This window comes from Micromys minutus (assembly GCF_963924665.1).
Source record: "Micromys minutus genome assembly, chromosome: 15".
NCBI lineage: Eukaryota > Metazoa > Chordata > Mammalia > Rodentia > Muridae > Micromys > Micromys minutus.
Genome location: NC_137984.1, coordinates 49,154,560 through 49,178,182, shown reverse-complemented (window position 1 = coordinate 49,178,182; position 23,623 = coordinate 49,154,560). Strand labels below are relative to the sequence as shown.

General features: G+C 36.9%; 1 protein-coding gene across 1 annotated transcript in view; it reads right to left on the bottom strand.

The window, feature by feature from the left end:
• NAA15 (N-alpha-acetyltransferase 15, NatA auxiliary subunit) overlaps window positions 1-23,623 on the bottom strand; it is a 59,471-nt gene that overhangs the window by 2,642 nt on the left and 33,206 nt on the right. The window contains exons 9-18 of the mRNA XM_080929478.1: window positions 23,476-23,582; window positions 20,964-21,036; window positions 16,466-16,635; window positions 15,102-15,254; window positions 14,020-14,148; window positions 12,810-13,023; window positions 9,222-9,415; window positions 7,100-7,208; window positions 4,987-5,085; window positions 1,016-1,159 (exon numbers count right to left, since the gene is read on the bottom strand). Of these exons, the coding sequence (XP_080785604.1) occupies window positions 1,016-1,159; window positions 4,987-5,085; window positions 7,100-7,208; window positions 9,222-9,415; window positions 12,810-13,023; window positions 14,020-14,148; window positions 15,102-15,254; window positions 16,466-16,635; window positions 20,964-21,036; window positions 23,476-23,582 (1,392 nt within the window). The remainder of the gene's footprint in view (window positions 1-1,015; window positions 1,160-4,986; window positions 5,086-7,099; window positions 7,209-9,221; window positions 9,416-12,809; window positions 13,024-14,019; window positions 14,149-15,101; window positions 15,255-16,465; window positions 16,636-20,963; window positions 21,037-23,475; window positions 23,583-23,623) is intronic.

Below are 23,623 nucleotides of genomic sequence, written 5' to 3'. Positions count from 1 at the left end.
ACACAAATACTCTAATTTGTTTCCTGATATAATGAGATCATGAATCATCTTTTATTAGATATTTTATTTAATTTCAAATGTTAATGAATCATTTTCCTACTAAAATAAATAATGAATGGTTCGTTAATTTCCTGTGAGGAAAAAAGCTGTGAGAGGAAAAGTAAACTTTAAAGGAATGAGATGAAAGCTTCCATTCAGCTGCCCAGCTTTCTAGGCTTTTGCCAGGTTTGCTTTGTTGTGTCTGAGACAGTTTGCTGTGTAGATCTGGCCTAGAACTTGCAAAATTGACCAGGGTGCCCATAAACACAAAGAAAATCTGCTATCTGTCTCCAGAGTGATGAGATTACAGGAGTGCACCACCACCACACCAGTCTTTAACCAGAATACTAGTAAATCCTAGACTTCAAAGTGAATGATTCTTCTTGACTTGGGCTTTCTGAAATGTAGGATAGCTTTCAGGTGTTTAAGCTTACAAGATAAACACATAAGCATGAGAAATAAAGCACATTAAGTGAGCTTTATGATCACAATAAAGGACGCATGAGAACACATGTCCTACCTGCACAGTACCGTAATGTACACTTAAATTCACTCTGGGGTGGGTTGGGAAATGGAAATAAAACCTACTTAAATTAACTTATACTTCTCGATGGGGTGTCAGATGCCATTAGAGCCAGAAATTGGAGACAGAAACAGGCAGACCTTTATGAATTAGAGGCTAGCCTTGACTACATACTGAATTCCAGGTTATATAATGAGAACCTGTGCAAAACCAAAACAAAACAATCAAATGTACTCATCTGTTTATAATGTTAGAGCTAAGCTTTACTGTAACAATCCTGTCTCATAATTATAGTATAAAGAAAGCATGTACATGTGGCCTGTTGTCCTAGTACTGAAAATACAGTGCACATTGACATTCTGAGAAAAATGTATATCTTACCTTGGCAGTGATTCATTAAAGCACTAAAATTGTTCAAGCGGGCTACTAAAAGGACCAAATAAAAGTGATTACCTGATAATCTATGTGGCAATGAATCAGAATTCCTTTTCAGAAAGGTTTCATTAAAATTCTTTGGATTTGTTGCTCCAAAAAGACGATTCATTTCTTGTTTTAATACTGTTCTAACTGCTTCGGGTAAGTCTTTACTTTCACACACTGTTGGATAAATTAGAAAACAAAGTCTCTTGGCAGTTAGATACTCTGATAAAGCTTATAACAATTTATCTTCTTATAAGCCCGAGTAAGGCACCTTTACTAAGTTAAAACAAAGATGAGATGTGGCCAACTCCCCTGACTTTATCTTCAGGAACTCTATGGATAGAGCTTTATAAGAAATACTAAACAGCATAGGAAGTAACCATTTTCCTCAGTTAAACTCTGCTGATGGGCCCTGTACCTCACCTGGGCAACACAGTAGAGCTGGCCATAAAGGGTTACATGTGGATGAGCTGGGGCAGGACAGGAGAGTGTAGATGTAGGAAAGCTGCTGGGCTGACCAGCCTAGATACCTCTCAAGCACAGATAAAGGGCTTTGAATTGATTGACCTACTCCTATATCTGCCCTATTGATGAACTGCTGAAGTGCATGAAGGGACTGACCCTTTAGATCCAAAACTACAGGGTCTCTGGCACAGAACAACAAGATATTCAAGAGGAATCCCAGTGAGGTTCCAGTATGAGTAGCCAAAGCCAGAGGCTTTGCAATGCAACAACTCAAGAAAATTGTGTGGATAAATGTTATAAAGCTTCCACAAGATTCCTATTCGATGGGGGAGGGGGCATGAGGGTGTGGGGGGTAAGCAAGAGTGGAGGGTGGGTATGAGAGGAATGGAGATGAGTGGGATTAGGATGCATGATGTAAAATTCACAAAGAACCAATAAAGTTAAAAAAAAAAAAAAACAACTCTGCTGATCAGTTTTAATGTTTATGTAACAAGCACACATCCCATAGCCTTAAAATACGCAACATATACCAACATTTTCTATGTATTTATTTCTATTTCATTTTTAAGTTATATAATGAGCTGCTGATAATGGATTTCAGCGTTCTTTTATCAACAAATTATTATCCTGAATTTAAAATAAACCCAACACTAAGAAGTAAATTTAGAAATAGCCTACACATAGCTATAAACCAAATAATTCACCAATATGAATTTATTTTTTGAAGCTGAGTAACCCAATTAAGTTGCTAAAAACTTGAATTTACCCTTTTTATAGTTGTACTTCTGAATTTTTCTGACCACTTATCAACTTTTCAGGAAGGATAAGCAGGAAGAAGTAAGAGTATTTCTTTTACTATTCCTAACATAGACTCTAGCCAATTGCAATGAACATTATCTTCTGTAAGATAAAAAGTAATTTCCATGGTCCCTGTCCTGTGGTATGGCTGCATACTTTGGGGAATGCTTTATACAGAAACAGAAAGCAACTATACAGATTTCATTACTTTTAGAAGAAGACTTAATGGTTTTCATTACTGTTTTTAATTTATTTCCCTCAGAGGGAAAACTAAAAGTAAAATGGTGTGTGTGTGTGTGTGTGTGTGTGTGTGTGTGTGTGTGTGTGTGAGAGAGAGAGAGAGAGAGAGAGAGAGAGAGAGGGGGGGGGGAGGGAGGGAGGGAGGGAGGGAGGGAGGGAGGGAGGGAGGGAGGGAGAGGGAGGGAGAGAGAGAGAGAGAGAGAGAATGAATCCTTATCTTATCTTCAGGCCTGAAGGATGACTTGGAGGGTGAAGGAACTTGTTGCAAAGCTAGCAACTTAATGATTCTCAGAGAACACATGGTTCCCACAGCTGTCTGCCCCCAAGCTTCCACATATTCACTATGGTGCTAGCACATAAAATAAAAATATAAAACCAAATACATAAATAAATTCCCATAGTCATTTGCAAAAACTATTCTCACTTAGTAATCACACACACACACACACACACACACACACACACACCCTTGACTTTGATGCTCATTCACTTTTGAAAAGTAGCAAGCTAGGCACAGTGGTGCTCCAGAGGCAGAGGTAAGCAGATCTGTGTGAGTTCAAGGCCAGCATAGGTCAGTTCTGGGTCAGCCAGAAAGACCTACTGAGACTCTGAAAAGAAACAGGAGATAGAAAAGGGGAAATGAGAAAAACAGAAAAATGAATCATGTACACTATAGTTGTGTTTCCCATGAAGGAATAAATTATCTCCTCCTTTAAGCACCAAAATAGGAAAAAGCAAAAGAGCACAACCCCAAAAGCACCACCAGCAACAAGACCCTAACTAACGAGGTGAAACTTAAATGTTATTTGAAGGCTAGAAAGATGGCTCAGTGGTAGAGAGTCTTGGAAAAAAGCCTGGTTCAGTTTCTGGCATCCTCTTCTAACTTACACCTGGCATTCACAAAATGCAAATACATATACACACACACACACACACACACACACACACACACACACACACACACACACACACACACACACACACATACATACAAAGAAACAATAAATTTTGGGTCCTAGGCAGGAGGACCTCTATGTGTTCCAAGCCAGGTTGGTCTAATTGATGAGTTCCAGGACAACATATATACAGAGACCCCCATCTCAAACAAACAAATTAATAAATCTTTAAAACAACAATAACAAAAATTTCATAATGACTTTATTACTAATGACTTATTGCTAATGACTAATGGACAAAATATATATACACAAAACTTGATTGCGTTTTTTAAAAAATTTATTTATTTTATATTGTGAGTGCACTGTTGCTGTCTTAGACACACCAGCAGAGGACATCAGATTCCATTACAGATGTTATGAGCCATCATGTGGTTGCTGGGAATTGAACTCAGAACCTCTGGAAGAGCAGTCAGTGCTCTTAACCTCTGAGCCGTCTCTCCAGCCCACTTGATTACTTTTCATAATAGTTTATTAAGTCTCACAAATAAAGATGGTCAAGTTTAAAAAATTACTCTCTAATGAACTTTTTATTTGTTCAAGCTATTAGTTTCTCAGCAGACAAAACTAAGTAATATCTTCGCAGGATAGTTGGCAACATTAAAATGGGTAAAGAATGCTCATATTTTATGTGAGATTAGTAAAAACCCACTTTAAGGTTGTAGTAAAAACTATTAAATAATTATTGTCAAAGATGTGAATGTTTTTAATACAAAAACTCAGGAGGCAGATGGTCTATTCACTGAATTCTAGGATAGCTGTGACTATGTAAAAAGAACCTGTCCCAAAAAATTAAAATACATTAAAAGAGGGCAAAATAAGTAAAAGCATTAGACATACAAGCCTGTGAACCTGAGCTTAATTCCTAAAACTCAATGTAAAAAGCCAGGTGAAGCAGGCACATCCATAATCCTAGCTCTTCTCTACTGGATGGAGCAAAGGGTTCGGAAAAAAGGTTTATTTTATGTTTTTACTATACACTGACACCAATGGATTAGTCTGGTTGTCAGATGACTATTTTAAAGGAATAAATTTATAGATTAGTTGAAGCTCAAAAGGGTGTTTTGTATACCATGTATGGGCTCTAGGTTCAATCCCACCACAGAGAAAGCCAAGGCAACTTCCAAATACTTGAACCAAACAATTCTATACCAGCACTATATAGCATTTAATAAGGCCTTAAAATAAAAACTTTTATTACAAAAGAACCCTCTTTCCCCCTCAGCTAACTAACTATGCAATACCTTTAAAATGACTGAGATATTTAGATTTTTAATGTATTGTTTGCTTTTACTTATGTACATGTACACCATGTATTATTTGGGTGCCACTGGAAGCCAAAAACTAGTGTTGGACACCCGACCCCAGAGCTGAGACACCCGACCCCAGAGCTGAAGTTAGAGATGATTGCCTAGTGCGAGTCCTTAAATTAAACTCACATCTTCTGGAAAAACAGCAAAATCTGTCTCCTGAGAGACACCTTCCAGCCTTATACCCATCACAAACTACTAGAAAAGTATAAGTGGTATGGGAATAAAAACCTACCAGAATTAAAGAGTCGAATCATGCACTCATGAAGCCAGGGATGACTAGAATCAATAGCAAATGCCCGCTTTACTGATTGTAGCATCAAAAGAAACTTTTCTATAAAAAGAAAAAAATAATATTTTGTTAAGTTGTTAAAATAAGTTGTCCTTCTGGAAAGGCCAAGGACCTTACAAATACAAAAAGTGAATTTAGACTCAATCGCATAAGACCTTTGAAGCAAACCCTTTTCTTCCAATCAACTACATATTAACTATATTCATATGCTAGTCTTCAAGAGGTTCTGCCAACAGAACTTAACATTCTGTGATGTGAACTAGTATCATATAAACAGAGAAACTAAACTGAAAGCCATTTCCTTTCTAGCTTCCACTACTCAGAAGAACTCTTGCATCTCCTTTTCTGTATTCTATGATTGACAGTTCCCTTTCTGCCACCTCTGGATGCGTCCACCCAGGCTATGTCTAATTGCTCTACACTATCCCTATTCCCATCTGCTTACCTTTCCCAAGTCTCAGCGGTGCCTCCACCTGTTAAACAGAAACTTACACTGAGTCTTCTTGATAGTCACCTCTTTGAGACTTTCCTAATTTGGTATCATGCTTCAAATATCTAAGTATAAAACCCTAACTTCTAAAACAATCCCTGTTCCCATGCTCCCCAAACTCAGAAAATACTAAAATTCCTGGCATGCTTCTTATCAGCATCTACCAAACAGCACTGCAAGGTACTGAGGCCCCTTTACACAGGGCAACTTCTGTGTATTTGGGGAATCTACCTAGGAACATATTCATTTTTTAAAAATTTAATTTTAGACAGGGATATTCACTTATATTGGGGCTGGCCTAGAACTCATGAGCCCCCTGTTGAGATTACAGGAACAGTTGCTACTTTGGACCCTAAGAACTGACTGACTTTGTGTCCACTTGTGGAGGTCAGAGCACATTAGTGGAAGTCAGTTTTCTCCTTCTTCAAAATGGGTTCTGGGGTTGGAACTCAATTGTGCAGCTTGAGGGGTACCTGATGAGCATCTTGCTGACTCTCTATGATTCCTTTTAGAAAGAGCTGGGTTGGAAAGGCAGAGGCCCTCTGTGTTATATACCTTCATAAATATATTAAGTACTGGACATGTTGACATATACCCATGATCTCAGACTCAGGAAGCAAAGGTAGAAGAACAGCTATCATGTTCAAGTCTAACCTGATCCACAAACTAAGGTTCAAGCTGGCTGAGGTAACAAAAGGACTTGTCTCAGTAAACAAATAAACATTCAATGAATGCTAAGTTTTGCATCCTATTTCAAAATAAAAGTTATTGTTACAATCTGTCTGTATTGCCCATGCTGCCCTGGAACTCGTGGGCTGCCTGCCCCCTCAAGCCTCACCTTTCTATTACCTGAGACTATAGGCAGGAACCACATGCCTGGCTACATAATAATTACTTTTTCATCTGATCTTAGGAAGAACCAGCTCCTTTTCACTTCAATTCATTCTACCTCAGATAAACTTTTCCAATAAACTACCTGAATTACATAAATTCAGCGCTATTAAGTTTTATTATCTACTGCATACATATATATATGCTGAACACTGTAAATGTGAAAGACAAAGTCATTAATTTATCTTCCACCTGACCCCTCCAAACAATACAGACACCAACACTGTCAACACTTTGTAGTGTCTTTAGTGGACACTATTTTCTTCAGAATGATGAACTATTCTTTTAAGATCTAGCTCAGAGACTAGTTTCTATTTATGACATCAACTCCTAACAGCTAAAGATTATTTGGTGCTTAACTGTGTCACCCACTATTCTAAGCTTTATATTTATTTAAAGTAACTTTATCCACAAAACCCTAAGTTCTTTCAGTGATTCACATATGAGGTAATCACTACATCTAACTCAATCCTAGGGACCAGTGTGCATCTACTGTGGGACTCTGGTCTTCAAGATGTCAAATACATTACTGTATTTCCCCACAACACTCTGCACAGCATGCATCTCTGTGAGGAATCTGTATGGCATCTGCCAAGAAATGCAACAGTGATGGGTAACACTAACCCTAAGAAATCTCACCAGTTTTATTAGGGCTACTATATCCTAATATCCTACCTTTCCTAAAGTAAATCTCAAAGGCAAAAAGATGAGTTTCTATCTTGTTCTTCACCAAGTTCTTCAATGGTGTTAAAAACTTAATAGCTTCTTCCAATGGAGTTTCAACCTAACAAAAATAAAAGACATTATACAAAGGATTAAAATGCTGTTTTCTTGTGCCAAAAGTAAAAACATTTTTCAAAGGCACTTACTTACCAGTTAATCAGAAATATACTATCAAATTTCAACCTCCCATAATCCACACTAAGACAACTTCAAACTCTACAACTCTCTTTCAATGGGTTTTTTCAAAATCTTATTATTTTATATATGCTGGTGTTTGTCTATGTGTGTGTCTGTATATCAAATTTGTGCAGTGTCCTGAAGAGGCCAGAAGGGTGTGGGATGCCCTGGAACTGGAGTTCAGACTGCCAATAAATAGGTGCTAGTCTTCCAGAAGGTAAGTTTAAAATGACTGGCTAGGCACTGGAGATAACGGCCTAGTAATTAATAGCAACTGCTGTCCCTACAGAGGACTCAGGTTTGGTTCCCAGCATTCAATTGGTGGCTTACAGCCATGTGCATCTCCATTTCTAGGGGACCTAATATCCTCTTCTTACCTCTGCCAGCACTAGGCATTCTTGTGGTGTACAGACAAACACATAAGAAAATACTCATAGACACAATCGCATACATACAAAGAACACTACAGCTTGATGGCCCCTGGAAAGTGTAAAGAGAAACGTGAAATCCATGAAGGAATTCATGAATACCAATTACCACCCCATGATAAATTGAAAAACAAGTAAATTAAACTTTTTGTTATTATACTGGGAGACAGGAGGGAAAAAGACCCTCCCATACAATATGTTTAATGAAGATTTCAATGCAATTTTTAAATTTGAAAATTGTATGCTAGGTATGATAATTCATACCTGTAATCCTAGCAGCTGAGTCTTAGGAAGCCTGAGAATAGCCTGGGCCCAAGTGAGTCCACATGCTTTCATTAAAACTTCAGATTCACCCTTAACTGACTGAGTATTAAACTAAGTAAACCCATGCCATCTTCCATTTCTCCATGGGTAGAACTACTGATGATCTAATGGTTCTGCTTTATCTTATACATCTGCTTTATCTTGAATTGATTATCACTGAATTTCCCATCTATAGGCTATTTACCCAGATTTGTCAGCTACTGTTAAAACAGACTTCAATGTTACGAATAGACAGGTCTGGATGCTGCTGGAGAGGGCATCTTTTAAGTACTTACACTAGGAAGGAAGTTTTGTGTTCTTAGTAAGAATAAGATTGTGGAGTGAGCAACAATCTATGAGAGGGGTTCCTTCTACTACATTCCTTTCAAACAAACAAAGCACTCAGAACTACTAGTAATCATTAGACCATACTGTTGTGTCTGGTACAAAAACAACACTACAGTCCAGACCTAGGAAAGCCTTCTAAAGGAGCCCTGGCACACCGTTCTGCTTTGTAGGGAACTCAGAGAATACTGTTCTATCCTAGTAGTTAGGTACTGTAAAAGCATGTAAATAAACGCATTAGATTCAAATCACATTGTTTTCCTTATACCTTTACTGCTGTGTCTAAAAGAAGGTACTCATTACTTGCCCAACTCTAAATGTGTTGTTTCATCCATATCTTAATTTTCTTACATAATGCAGTGAAGAAAATAATTTTAGATTTCAAGTGATTGGTAATGCTAAAAGTGGAGAGAAATGTGCTTATTCTATCAGCTTAACAAAATTACTATCAGCACGGAATAGGAATCCTGTGAACAAAGAAAGAAAGGTTACTAATCAAAATAACTTGTGTGATAGGGAGTATCTAGTTTGGGTTCAGTGATTAAAATCCACAAGTCAGAGTATGGACTTGAGAAAATTAAGACTTAAAAATATTTTTTCCAGACAAGTCTTGGATAGGTAGCCTTAGGTGAGCCTGAATTCACAAGTTGTCTTCTAACCTCCACATGCACAGCCACACACATAAATACACAAAAATACCAAAAAAACCACATCTGCACAAAACACACAAACAAATACGTAAATGAGACTAAACACTGTTTTTTAACGCCAAAGCCTATTGTGGCACACACTCACTTGTGCTAAGCATGACTATGAAATACCTTGGCCAATTTCTCAGGAATAAGTTCTTCTTTGGGGCCTCCAATTTCCTCATCGTCATCATCCTTTTTCTTTTTCTGATTTCTCTGCTGCTTTTCTTTTTCTGCATTTTTTTTCTCTTCTTCTATCTGGGCTTTCTTTTGAGCTCTTCTTTGTTTATTACGGAGTTTCTTTAACTCTTTGTCAGACATGTTTGCTGTAGGCAGTAAGTGTTAACAAAATTATAACCATGTTAACTAAATGTTTGTAACCACCTTTAAAACATTCAGAAACTCATTTTATGGGAACGGGTGTGTGGTAGTTTGAAAAAGAACGGCTCCCACAGGCACAAATATTTGAAGACTTAGTCATCAAAGTGGAATTATTTGAGAATGAGGAGGTATGGCCTTGTTGTTGGAAGTATATCACTGGGGTAAGACTCTGAAGTCTCAAAAGCCTAGCTAGCCTCTTTCTCTGCCTGAGGCCTAAGAAACCATTTCTTCAGTACCATGCCTCCTGCCAGTTTTGCACCGTGACGATAATGGAATAAAACGGTAAGCAAGCGCCCCCAAATGATTCTTTTGTAATGATTACCTTGGTCATGGTGTCTCTTCCTAGCAATAAAGTAAGGACTAAGACAGGATCTAATGCCTGTGTTTGTGTTATGTGTACTATGTACATAACTGGTGCCCTTTGCTTTGGAGCTTCTGGAACAGAACAGAAGGAGATATGGGAACCAATCTCTGATCTTTTGCAGGAGTAGCAAGTGCTCTTAAGTGCTGAGCTACCTCCAGGTTCTACTTTTCCTCATCTAAGATTTTAGTTATTTAACTATTTATTTATTTAAACTATGTATACATGGGGGGTGGGGTACTTAAATGCAATACCTACTCAGGCCAGAAGACAATGTCAGATTCCCCTGGAGTCATTAATCATGAGTAATTGTGAGCCATCCATCGATCATGGGTTCTAGGAACCAAACTTCTTTCTGCTCTTAATTTTTGTATTTATGTTAAACCAACTTTACTTTGTATGCAGTAATACTGTTTACATATTAAATTAACACTGTAAGAAAATGATTTGACATAAATGTTTTGCTTTTGTCCCCCACGCCCCAGTGTTGGAGGGAAAGAAGGGGAAAAGAAAGAGATGGGGAGAAAGAAAACAAAAGAATAGGCTTAAAGTAAATATAGTAGGAAACTTGGCACGACAGTTATAAATATTACAAAAAAAGTAAGTGACCTAGTTAATGTGATTTTCCAACCAAAGCCTTGAATGTTATACCTGCCTCTTTCTGCTGTAATAGCAAAATGCAACAAAATAAGAAGCTAAAGAAGTACCAAGGAGCTGACAACAAAAGCAAAAGGTCTGATAGTAAAGTGCAAAATGAAGCCTGGGGAGATGGCTGTTCAAGTCTCAAGGCCAGTCTGGGCTGTAGATTGAAAACCTGTCTTGGAAAAATAGATTTTAAAAGTAAGAAAATGGGGCTGGAGAGATGGCTCAGTGGTTAGGAGAACTAACTGTTCTTCCAGAGGTCCCGAGTTCAATTCCCAGCAACCACGTGATGATTCATAGCCATCTGTAATGAGGATCTGATGCCCTCTTCTGGTGTATCTGAAGACACCTACAGTGTACTCACATAAATGAAATAAATACATAAATCTTTCAAAAAAGGAAAAAAAAGGAAAAAACCTAGAGAAATTGCTGTGATTTTTATAGTAAGGTATCAAGATTTGTAGTGAGAAGTCATCCCTAGATAGTTACTTGAGAAAAAAATACCAAAATATAAAGATTTTTTAACTTATGACAGCTTTACTGTGGTGAACTGACCTGAGTCCTTTCGATGTAATGGCAGATAATACATATGCAACAGATGCAAGAGACTTTGCAGTTCAAGGCTAGTTCATAGCATGTTCCAGGATAGTCTGAATTACATAGCAAAACTGTTTCAGAGGAGCCAAAAGTAGTTGCTCAATTGGTAGATTTCTTTTCTAGCATATATAAAGCCATGCACTACAAAAATAGAGTCCAAAAATGTGTCAAATCTACACAACTATCTTGCTTTGATAAAAACCTTGTGAGTACAGTGAAACCTATTCATTTTCATGTCCTCTGTGCTGTTCTCAGGGTACAGCTGGTTCGTTACGAGAGCTTTACTGTAAAATTGACAGCACTTAGTATCTTGCCTACTGCAGAAAGAATGTTCTGATCTTAGTGTAGTATTCTATATGGTTTTTATATTATTTTTGGATTACTTATTGTACCTCGGATGATTTTTTTGATGTAATATAAGGCTTTTTGTTGTTGTTTAATTGGGGACTGTGCACAAAGAAACAGTGTACACATTTTTAGTATCAACATAATTTTTATTATTTTTGGCCTTTTTTGAGACAGGATTTTGCTCGGTATACCAGGCTATTTTGGAACTAACTGAATAGTTCATCCTAGGCTGCAAAGGGAGATTGTTTGGAAAAAGGGGAGGGGGGGGGCAAATAAATAGCATTTATTTTCAACTGTAGTTTTCTGTTCTACCCCCACAACATGGTAAAAATATGAGCATATAAAGGTCTCTTTATTTTGTATGACTTCTTTTTGGTCAAATTTGATGTAATTCAGCCTATACAATTCTATCAGCAACATGATGGCTGTTCCTGTGAATTTTGTTAGATTTCCTTTTTGTTGTTGTCTTCAGGGTGAATGGTAATCTTTGGCACGTTTTTTCTGTTTTGTTTTGTCGTTCTGGGTTTTCAGGACAGGGTTCTCTGTGTAACAACCCTGGCTTTGGAGACCCTGAACTTCACTTTGGAGATCTGCCTGTCTCTGGCTCCTAGTGCTGGGTTTAAAAGCATTCACCACCACACCTGGGCATCTTTTTGTGCTTTCTTTTTTTAAAAAAGATTTATTTATTTATTTTATGTGTATGAGTACACTGTAGGTGTCTTCAGACACTCCAGAAGAGAGCATCAGATCCCATTACAGATGGTTGTGAGCCACCATGTGGGTGCTGGGGATTGAACTCAGGACCTCTGGAAGTCAGTATGCAAGCACACACACCATGCTCACACACACACACCATGCTCGCACATACAAGCGCACATGCACAAACATGCACCAATTAAATGTTTATTTTAAAAGTAGCATGCTAAAGAGTCAACATACTAAGGTAGAGTTTCCACACTACAGTAATTACATCATTAGCAGTTATAGTACTATAGTTACCTGAATTAATCTTAAATTAGATGTGAAACTAAGGTAATTCAAGTGTTGTTAGGTACAAACATCTAACCACAAATTAATAAATCCCTGTCTGGGAAGCAGCTCGGTAACAGACCACCTGATAAAGAAAATGGGCTGAACTGGATCCTTAGTCACCTCCCAAACAAAATTCTCAGATCAGATTCAAACACCAAATTAAGTTATTTTGAAAGCATAAAAGTAATTTTTCCTTCTGTTGCTTAGAGAAATTCACAAAATACCCATATTTTTCTAGCCTCGGCTAACAAGTTCCCACAAAGATATTCAATAAAACCTCAGAGGAACTGTATTTATTCATGAAAATAAGTTCCTATAAACACAAGAGAACAAATAATAATAAATCTTGTAATGGATACCTGTATCAGCCTCGTGTTCTTTGTTCTCATCTGTAAGAGGGTTGTCATGAAGCTTCAAATAGATCTCAATAGCGATTCTTGCTGCTTTGAAGTAAAATGGATGCTGCCTGAGTACATCTTCTAGTTTTAATAAGTCCACATATGATCTAAGGGTGATCTTCCTCATACAGTACGTATGAAAGTCAAACTGGTCATCGGTGATTTCTATAAAATGCTAACAAAATTATCTTTTTATTATCACTGGAGTATAGCACTGCCTAAGAATAATAAAAGCAAAGCCTTGAAACTATCTGCTTCTTTAGCATGAAAAATTAAAATGTAAAAATTAGTCATTTTTATATTTGGCATATAAAACTAAAAAAAGTAGAGTTGACTACTGGCGAGCAAAAAAACAAAAGAAAATGAATTTAAAGGAAAGAGGATAATAATGTTTCAACTATATTTATAACTATACGTATTTCCTTCTTAATCATACTTAAGTAAAACTATTCTCACAAATGACTCACTAATTAGTATATATGACAATTCTATATAGTTCGCACACATACACAGAAATCTTCTAGGGATTATATAGCACAAAATATCTGAATTTTTTTGAGGTTATAAATACGAACTCTATACAACATGCTGTTGGTATATAAGTGAAAAATCAAGTAGCCAATAATTCTACACACAAACAGAAATCTCACCACTAGTCATAGAAATGAATTTACAGTAAAGAAGGCTAATAAAACAATGATTTTTTTGTTTTGAAGATACTAGTAGTAGTGTTCATACAGAGTCTTATACCACACCAGGACTGATTTTCAAACACATGTGAGTTATAGGTCTTGAATCCAGATCTTTCTGCCTCTACATCCCAAGTACTGGGATTACAAGTATATATCATACACTGATTGAAAAACGAGGACTTTATAAGAAAACTGCAAGATACAGAGAAACATTAGGAAAAAGCTTAAATCTTTATCAAGATTGATAGCATGAATTAAACCACAGAACTCTACAATTAATGGGATTTTATGTATTAGGGAATAAGCACAGCAATTCAGAATTCAAAGGACACTAAAAATATTTTAAGTTTTATAAAATAAAAATGTATTGTTGATGTTAAATCACATACTATGAATTATAAATGGGTGTAGACTTTGCCCAACCCAAAGACTTCAAGATCTAATGTAAAAACCGCAGTTCACATACTTAAGGTACTTACTCTCTCGATTTCATGGCATTTCTTGAGTGCTTCACCAAATTTGCTCATTGCTTTGTATGCCTGGGCGCACTCTGTCTGGAACCACATACACTGCATTTCATTCAGGTTCTCTACCGCTGATGTTCCTTCCTAATAAAAATCACATAGTAGTCCAGAAAATTCAAGCCAAATACATCACTTTACCATAAGATTTAAAAAAAAAAAAGGAATGGTCAACTGATCAGAATTCTCCTAAAACTGTTTTTATTTTTCCCTCGTTAAACAGATTCATTAGATTAAGTTCTCTTTCTAAGCTCTAGAGATAACTTTGCAAACAACTACACAAAGGTCTGCAATAAACAGGTGGCAGGGATTAACGTGATGCCAGCACATGGGAGATAGGTAATCTATCAAACAGTCAACCTAAATGGTTATAAGCTAGTTTTACTTTTTCTGTATTTAAGACAGGGTTTCTCTATGTAGCTGGCTGACTTCTACAGCTACAAAACTCATGTAGACTACCTGCCTCTGCTTCCCAAGTGCCGAAAATAAAAGCATGTACCACCATGCCCAGCTACAAACCAGTTTTAAAATCCATTGTCCAGGAGCCTAAGTGATGGCTCAGTAGTAAAGAGGACATGATGCTCTTCTAGAGGACCTGGGATCAATGCCCAGCACCCACATGGTAGCTCACAACTGTCTGTAACTCTAAAATGCCCTTGTACCAATGTGTATAAAATAAAATATATTGTAAAAAACTACTATCCAACTATATGAAAAGAAAATACTTCATCTATTGTTAACTCTTCTTTATCAATACAGTAATTTAGTAACTGGACAACTACAATATTGATAATAAACTTTAAAAAAAAATGGCCCAGGTTCAATTCTCAGTACTGGCATGGCTTCTCACAACTGTCTGCAGTTCAAGGAAATGCAATGAATTCTTTTGGCCTCTGTGGCCACCAGACCTGCACATGGTTGACAGGCATACTTGCAGGTAAGATATCTGTAAGCATAAAGGAGTTAACTTTGAAAGACACATATCTAAATACAAAGTCAATTATGCCCTGTTTATGCTCAAAAACATAAACTATACAAACCCTTGTAAATTTGGAACACATTTCTTCAGCCTCTTTAATCAGATTGGCTTTTAACATGTATTTTGCACACTTGGAATTAATAAATCTGTCAGCTGTGTCCAAGGCCTGGGCTTCATCCATCCACCTGGCAGCTTCTTTAATATTCCCAGCATGCTTGCAAGGCACAAAAACAAAATCACCAGTAAGTATGATAATTTTTACTATATTAAGTAATTTGTGACTTATAATTAAAATTAAACAACTGAAAAAAGAGTGTTCTTCTGACTCAAGACCAGCACCAATATTAACAAAAGACACATGTGGTAGCTTGAGTTTCTAATTCTAGAACTAGGGAGGTTTGACGGTTCCCTAGAAACCACCAGCATTGCAGAAAAGCTGAGCCTCGGGTCAGAAAGCTATTATGAGCATTGCCCCCACTATCCTAATTCTAATTTATTTATCTCAAAGCCACAAAACAGAGAAACTTGGCTTTAAAACATTTAGGGTAGCAAGTAAGATGGCTCAGCAGATAAAACAACCTGCTACCAAGCCTGATGATCAGTTCAAACTTGCAGATCCATAGGGGACAAAGGCAAAGTAGCTCTCGCAAGTTGTCCTCTGACTTAAACTCACATGCTGTAGAACACATAAGCCACCTACCTCAAAATAAACATATATCATTTTAGAAAATGTTTTTAAAGTTCTGGGTCAAAAAATACTGATACACACTGGTAATCCCAGAACCTAGGAGGCTGAGGCAAAAGAAGTCCCACATTTGAGGCCAGTCCACTAAAAGACCATGCCTCAAGCAGTAATAATAAAGACAGTAATAAATAACAAAACTTGCAGGTGGGTGCAGCTCAGCATCAGTGTCTATGCAGTACACATGAAGCTTTGGATTAATGCCTACTTCAGTCAACAAAAGGGGAGGAAGTTCTTTGAAATGCTACTTAATTCAACTATTTTCTTTCTAAAGATATATTATTGGTTTATAAAGAACTCCTTTTATAAAAGGCTTGATTATAACACAAGATTCTCATGCATAGCTTAAGAATTAAGTCAAGAGATAGTATCATGTACATCCAAAATAAAATTGTTTTACTTTATTAACATCAGATGCTTACCCACGAACATACTCAACTGTTAGCAGAAAACACACATTACAGTAAATAACCACCAACAGAATCATACATAGGTACCCATGTGTGCATGTGTGCACACACACACAGTATTATGTGTTTATTTAGTAGTTATTGATAAATGAGCAAATAAATGTGGCTATGACAAGTCTAAGGGGAAAGAGATCAAACTGATATTTCTCAAACAGTATTTTACTTTCTCTACCTAGAAGCTGTATAGGAAGCTTATAAAGAAAAGATTTTTACCTTATAGATTTTAGCCTTTACAAGAAAGAGTTCTATCAATGTTGGTGTACTTTCAATAGCAGTATTTATATATTCCAGAGCAATAGATGGCTGACCGATTTTATCATAATGCTGTGCCAAATAGTACTGGACCCAAAGTAATGTGGTTGGAGGTTCTTCCTTTCCATCATCTTAAAAAGGAGGAATGAGGAAATCAAGATTAGATATTACAAACATTAAGAGAATATCCCCTCTCCCATACTGGTCCTCCCATTTATAAGGGAAGCAGTTATATAGTTTGTGCATATAATTAGCTGTAATCTACTGCTAAGCACATTAAAACCTACCAAAGCATGTTTTCTTAAGGACACTTAAGTATAACACCTTGCATATAGTAAGATTTTAAAAAGAAAGTGTGACTGCTTAATTAAATTTCTAGGTAATACACAAACCACATACAAGTAAATGGTTTGTATATTACCTAGAAATTTATATAAATATATATTTATGTTTGTGATCTGGAATTTTGATTTTTCATAACAGTTTTAGATCTTATTATTATGCCAAATGTTGATCACTAATATACTCAGTTAAAAACTATATCCAAATTAAGTAAGACAAACAAAAAAGTATTCCATATTTTAGTTCAAAACCTTCAAGATGTAATCTTAATATATGTGAAACATAAGTATACAACTTATACATAAAAAAAAAACTGTCCTTAAATCTAAGTTTAAAAAAAAATTGTATTTTATATACATAACTACACTGGATCCCATTACAGATGGTTGTGAGCCACCATGTGGTTGCTGGGAATTGAACTCAGGACCTCTGGAAGAGTAGTCAGTGCTCTTCTTAACCACTGAGCCATCTCTCCAGCCCCCAACGTAAGTTTCTAAAACCAGACATTTGTTTTTTTTTTTTTTAATTCTCTCTATTAAAAGTAAGAGACACATAACAGGAGTGGAGCACACTAAATGTGATAAATTGTAACAAAGTGCTTCACTGAAAGTCACTGAACCTCTTACATTTTGTAGGAAGATGATGATTAATGGAATATCAGTGAAGCCATGGTGTGCCTTTTGAAAGTGCAGTTAAAATCAATCTGAGACCTAGAAACAATGGCCAGCTTACTAGCAATGCGCACCCCTGGTCCCACAGTGGGCTATTCCACTAGTGAAGCCAAAACTCTGTGGGAAAAATGACTCCAGATCTTCAGTGGTAGTGCACAAGGTTAAATACTCAAGATCTTGTCAGCCAGTAAGTTATCATCTACCACCACAGCACTTGAAAGACGCAGCCACGTAAAATTAAATAAGTAAAATATCAAGCATACTTAAATAAAATTATTTTCTCTCTAAAACACTTATATATTCATTTGAGTGTATCGTATGGGTGTGTGCCTGCCACAGTCCACATGCAGACATCACAGAACAACTTTCTCGAGAAAGTTCAGTCCTACTGTGTGGTATCCAGGGACTAAACTCTCAGGTAGCCAGGAACTGAATTCATATTTTTTAAACAAAATTAGCTGCCAAGTTTGAAGAATGCAATGAACCAGTCTAATCTTTTGGAAACTGAAGAAAAGACCAAAAGAGGGGGGGAAATTGTGTTTTTCCATCCAAGCTCAAACTTAGAAATCAAGTAGTATGTTATATAAACTTTTCCTTTTAAAACAACATTATCTGCCTACTGATAGATTCTGGCTCACTCACATTAGACTTTACCAAAAAAAGAAAGAAAAATCACCCCCCAAAAAAATCACCCCAAAATTGCCAACCTTCATCAAACCATTAGCTAGAGAGGGCTCATTAGAAAGTTTTGAAGCCAAAAAAAGAAAGACCAAAAAGTGGAAGCCTCAGTCCTTCTTAGGAAAAAAAAAAGCAACAACAAGTATATAGCACCTACTCAGAGTGGGGTACACCTACACCTTAAATCATTAATAACTCAAGAGCTAAAAAGATAGCCTTGTGGCAATTTTTGGCATTTAAAAATCACTATGTTTAATCTATACACACCAAGAAAACTTTGACTATTTCCATGTTACGTTTTGTTTTATATGTACTATGGTAAGTAGTAAGATTTCAATGCATACTCTCAAACCTTTAATAGAATCAAGTACTGACAAAAAGATATTCATATAGTTTTATTCCAAAATGCTCTTTAAAATCTGTACAGCTCTCTTTTTTAAAATAAAGTTGAAAAAAAGAAAAGAAAATCAAGTTCTGAAGCAACACATTTCGCTACCTGCTCTGTTCAGTAAGGACAGGCATTAGCTATGTGCACGCAGTCCCTGAACAGGATTGGAGCTGTAACCAAAGAACTAGACTAGCAGTTCTCAACCAGTTCTAAGTCAAATGATCCAATCACAGGACATGTCAGAAATTTACATTACAATTCATATCAGTGACAAAATTGCAGTTATAAACTAGCGATGAAAATAATTGTATGGTTGGGAGTCACCACAACATGAGGAACTGTTAAATATTAGGAAGGTTGATAAATATTAGGAAGGTTCTTTAAAATATAATTAGCTTCTCAGCACTGTGAGTTCAAGGTCAGCTTAGTCTACAAAGTGAATCTAGAACAGTCAAGGCTATTATTACACAGAGAAACTCTTGTCTCCAGGGGGAAAAGTAGCCACTGTGGATAATGGCAGGCAGGAAAAAATCCATTTCTACATCTAGCTATCAACTTACAAAAACATGAAAGGAAAGAAACATAGTATAGAAAGCAATATAGTCAACAAAACCTAGACAAAGAAAAATTCACTCTCAAATAAATTACAGGTGCATGAAATAAGAGACATAAAAGACACTATCCAAACCTGCAAAGTTATTTGACTCTTCAAACAAAAGAAAAGGGTTGGGAATGGTATAATCCCAGCACTTGGGAGACTATGGAAGGAGCACTGCTGAGCTGGATAGTCTTACACCCACTTGACACAATCTAGAGTGATTTGGAGGAGGAAGCCTCAATTGAGAACTACCCACCACCTGACTAGACTGTGGGCTTGCCTGTAGTGACTTTTTACAATCAGTGATCATGAGAGAACTCTGCCTACTGTCAGTAGTGCCACTTCCAGAAGGTAGTCTCTGGCTGCATAGGCAATCAGGCTGAGCCTCCTGGAAACAGGCTGGTAACATGGTCCATGACCTTGGCTTCAGTTACTGCCTTCAGGTTGTTTGCTACCCTACTTCCCTCAGTGAAGATGTGTGATCTGAGAGCTGTAAACTGAAACAAACCCTTTCCTCCCCAACCCCATTCTGATCATGATACTTATCACAGCAGTAGAAACCCCAACTAAGACAAACTACCATGGGTTCAACAAGAACATCTTGGATTACAGAGTAATAAATCTGGAAGAAAGAAAAGGAAGGGAAGAAGAAAGAAAGGATGAAGGGAGGGAGGAAAAGACAAACACAATACAACTGAAAGTGTGAATGTAAACTGGTTACTGTACATGTGTATCTGTTTAATTATGTGACCCTGTACACATGTATGTTATTTCTCAGTTTCAATCTACCCTGTTTTGTTAAGATAGAGTCTGGGAACATAAACATATGGCACTGGCCCTTGGTTTTTTAACTATGAACACTGAAATCAAGCGCGATGGGTCTCACACTTAGTAGCAAATACTTTATGAAGTGAGCTAATTTGGAATCCATGGAAGTACTAATATATAAGCATAATAGTACCTTGTTTTGTGAGTGCACGCAGGTGGCGGGGGAGACACTTTTTGGGGAGGGGAAGCATAGAATGCTTGAGATTGAACCCCATATTATGAAAACACTACCACTGAGCTGTATCACAGCACCCCTCTTTTTCTTTCTCTTTCTTTTATTTTTTTATTTTGAGGTCTCACTAAATTGCCCAGAAGCCTTGAACTCCTTACAGTTGTCCTTCCTCAAACACTTTAAGCAGCTAGGGTTACAAGCCCATGCCACCAGGTGAACTAACAGTACAGCTGTATGTGAAGTGAAATACTTCTCTTCAGACATGTTGAAATAGTCATGAAATAATGTTAAGTTTGGGATTTAGAAACAGAGGGAAAGCCAGGCATAATGGCACACACTTTTAATCCTAGCTCTTGAGAGGCAGAGGCCAGCCTGGTCTGCAGATTGAGTTCCAGGACAGCCAGGGCTACACAGAGAACCCCTGTCCAGAAACAAACAAAAGAATACAGAGGAGTAGGCAAGGCTATGATGACGAAATGTTCAACATGAACTTAAAATTATTGTAGCTAAGTAATGACTAAATGGAGGATCATTGTATTATTAAATCAAGTTTTATAGATTCTTTAGATTTTACATAACTTTCTACCTAATAAATTGATGTTTCTCAGTAAAATATTATAACATAATATGTAATTAAGGGGTAATAATCAAGGAAATTAAATACACTATACTTGCTACTAAAATAGTCAAAACCAATCTTCTGAATGGTAATTTCATAGTCCATTAAAAATTTCAACAAAATTTTTAAAAACAATGTAAAGACATAAAATATATTTACTTACCATTGGGGTTAAATAGGCGACAGCTTTTTAGAGAAGTCTCATAACCAACAACTAGTTCTTCTACGATTGCCACCTGGGGTATAAACACAAGATGTTTTAATAGAACAAAACTATGCTCTTGTGCAAAATATACTCCTTATGGAAAGGAATATATAAAAGGAATATATATATTTATATGGAATAAATAAATATCCCAAAACATTATTCCCCTCCCTTTATGAACGAACATCTTAACCTGAAGACAAAAACCTAAAGTTCTCAGGTGAGGGGCAGAGGAGTGTGTAGCACACACCCTCAATCCCAGTACTAGGGCAGTAGACAGGTGGACCTTTGTGAGTTCGAGGGCAGCCTGCTATACAGATCAAGTTCCAGGACAGCCAGGGCTACACAAAGAAACTCTATCTCAGAAAGGAAAAATAAAATCTAAAAATACTCATGATGAAACACTCTCCTAAAACCTTATTGCTAGGTTCCTTTCCCTGATAAAGTATAAACTAAACTAGCAGTTGGTGAATGTTGGACAGAGGCAATGCTATAGCCAACTTACATCTAAAATCATTTTTATCTCAAAACACATCATCTATAGATAACATTTGTTCTTTATGATCAAGAATAAAATGCCATGGCCTAGCATGGTGGCACAGGCATGTAATGCCAGCACATAGGTGATGAAGGCAGAGGATCAAAAATTGTTTGATCAAGGTCAGTCCCAGCTATGTATGGAGCCTGAAACTTGAGACATGAAGCTTAGCTATTAAGGAATGAATTGAGTGGATGTAGCTAGATCAGGTAGGGAGGTAGGTAAGACAGACAGGCAGACAGACATATGACAAATAGATGAGTAAATGGATGACTCTGTAGGATTAAATGCTATGTGAAAAGGGTACTTTTTAAGTGTCTGGTAAATGAACTCTTCTCATAATCCAGGAGAAACATACTAACCCTGAAATCCAGCAAAGTGGGGTGCCTAAGGTCCAGGAAAATACCTGTCTGTCCTGGTTGTACTTTCTCCTAAATTTTAACTACACTTCGGGCTTCCTCAGAAGTACTGAGTACTTTTAATACATTAGTTTCATAATATAGGCAAAGCACAATGGTGGATGCCTGTAGTCTTATATTCAAGTTTCCTAGGCAGGAGGATCAAAAGATCCCAGAAATTCTAGCCAGCTTGGACAGCATAGTGCAACAGTCCAATACCTGCATCAAATCTAAAAACAAAAAACAGGATTTACTAATTTGATTAATTAATCCATACTGACATTTGTTGCTATAGAAACTCTCTTCAGTGGCTCACAGATCAATGCAGTATACCTTGTATGTGAACTGTGAGCCCAAAATGAGCACAGCTAGGTCACTCTGATACACTTATGCTCTCCTCCCAAGTCAGGCTACACACTTATCCCAAGATGCAATGGCATATCTCCAAACTATTTGAAATACATGCATTTAGTAACAAATGAAAGAACAGCAGCAATAGTGGTACACCCCTTTAACCCTAACACACAGAAGGCAGGGGCAGGTAGATCTCTGGATCTCTGAGTTTGAGGCCAGCCTGATCTACAAAGTTAAGTTCCAAGACAACCAGTGCTACACAGAGAAACCCTATCTCAGAAAACCAAAGAACATCCCTGCCCCCCAAAAATGAAACAACTATCATAATGCAGAATTTAACCCAATAGTATATAAACTTAGAGGAAAAAAAAAAACATTTCTCTAAATTGAATGCTATAAAAAGACTAAAGATTATGAAAATATAAGACTGTCACACAAACATCAAATTCCAATGTTCCAAAACTAGAACATGTTATATGCAACCACAACAACAACCAAAAAAAAAAAAAAAAAAGTGAAAGAGAGAAATCAATATAGGCTAGACCTTGGACTTTCAACAAAAGACTGACAATTAAATGTGCATTATGTGCTATACATACTTAACTTCTTCCACCTAGTTTTTTTCAGTATCTTTTATGTTTTTAACCTAACATGTCTTGATGACAATGTTTTTGTAAGCAAGCAATCAACATAGATTAAAATTCCTTCTTAAAAAGCACTTGAAGCAAAACACGTATATGAAGCAGGAAAAAAAAGTTGCTGAACTAGCAAAAACTTTCCTGATTGCTCTTGCTCCTCACTTGCTCTTTCCTTCATGTCCCACTCTCTCCCCATGCCCTTCTCCCCTTCCCCACATGCTCATGACCAGCCTCTACTTCTCCTCTCTTCTCTTCTCTCTCTGCCTCTACTACCCTCTTGACTCCCTTCCCCATGCCCTAAATAAACTATTTTATACTTAAAAAAACTTTTTTGGCAAAACCTTTTTAATGAATAAAAACAGAGAACAATTAATGAAAAGAAATTAGAAAAAATGTTGGTGTGAGCTGAAGGATAGAAAGCAAATACTGAAGTCAAAAAGCACCAAAGAGCAAACAGACTACAAATGGAAAGGGTACATAAGCATTCACACTGTACAGCAGCCAGGCAGACTCTGAGCAGAGGGTACTATGGGTGGCTTTACCTTCTCTTTATCTCTGTACAAAGACCGCAGGGTGTTGAAGACAGGGGGACAACCCTTGCTGAAATTCATCCTTAGGAACCTATCCAAACACTCCTTAAACTTCTCTCCTGTAAGAGAAAGATTCCTTGAAACTCTAACATGGCACATA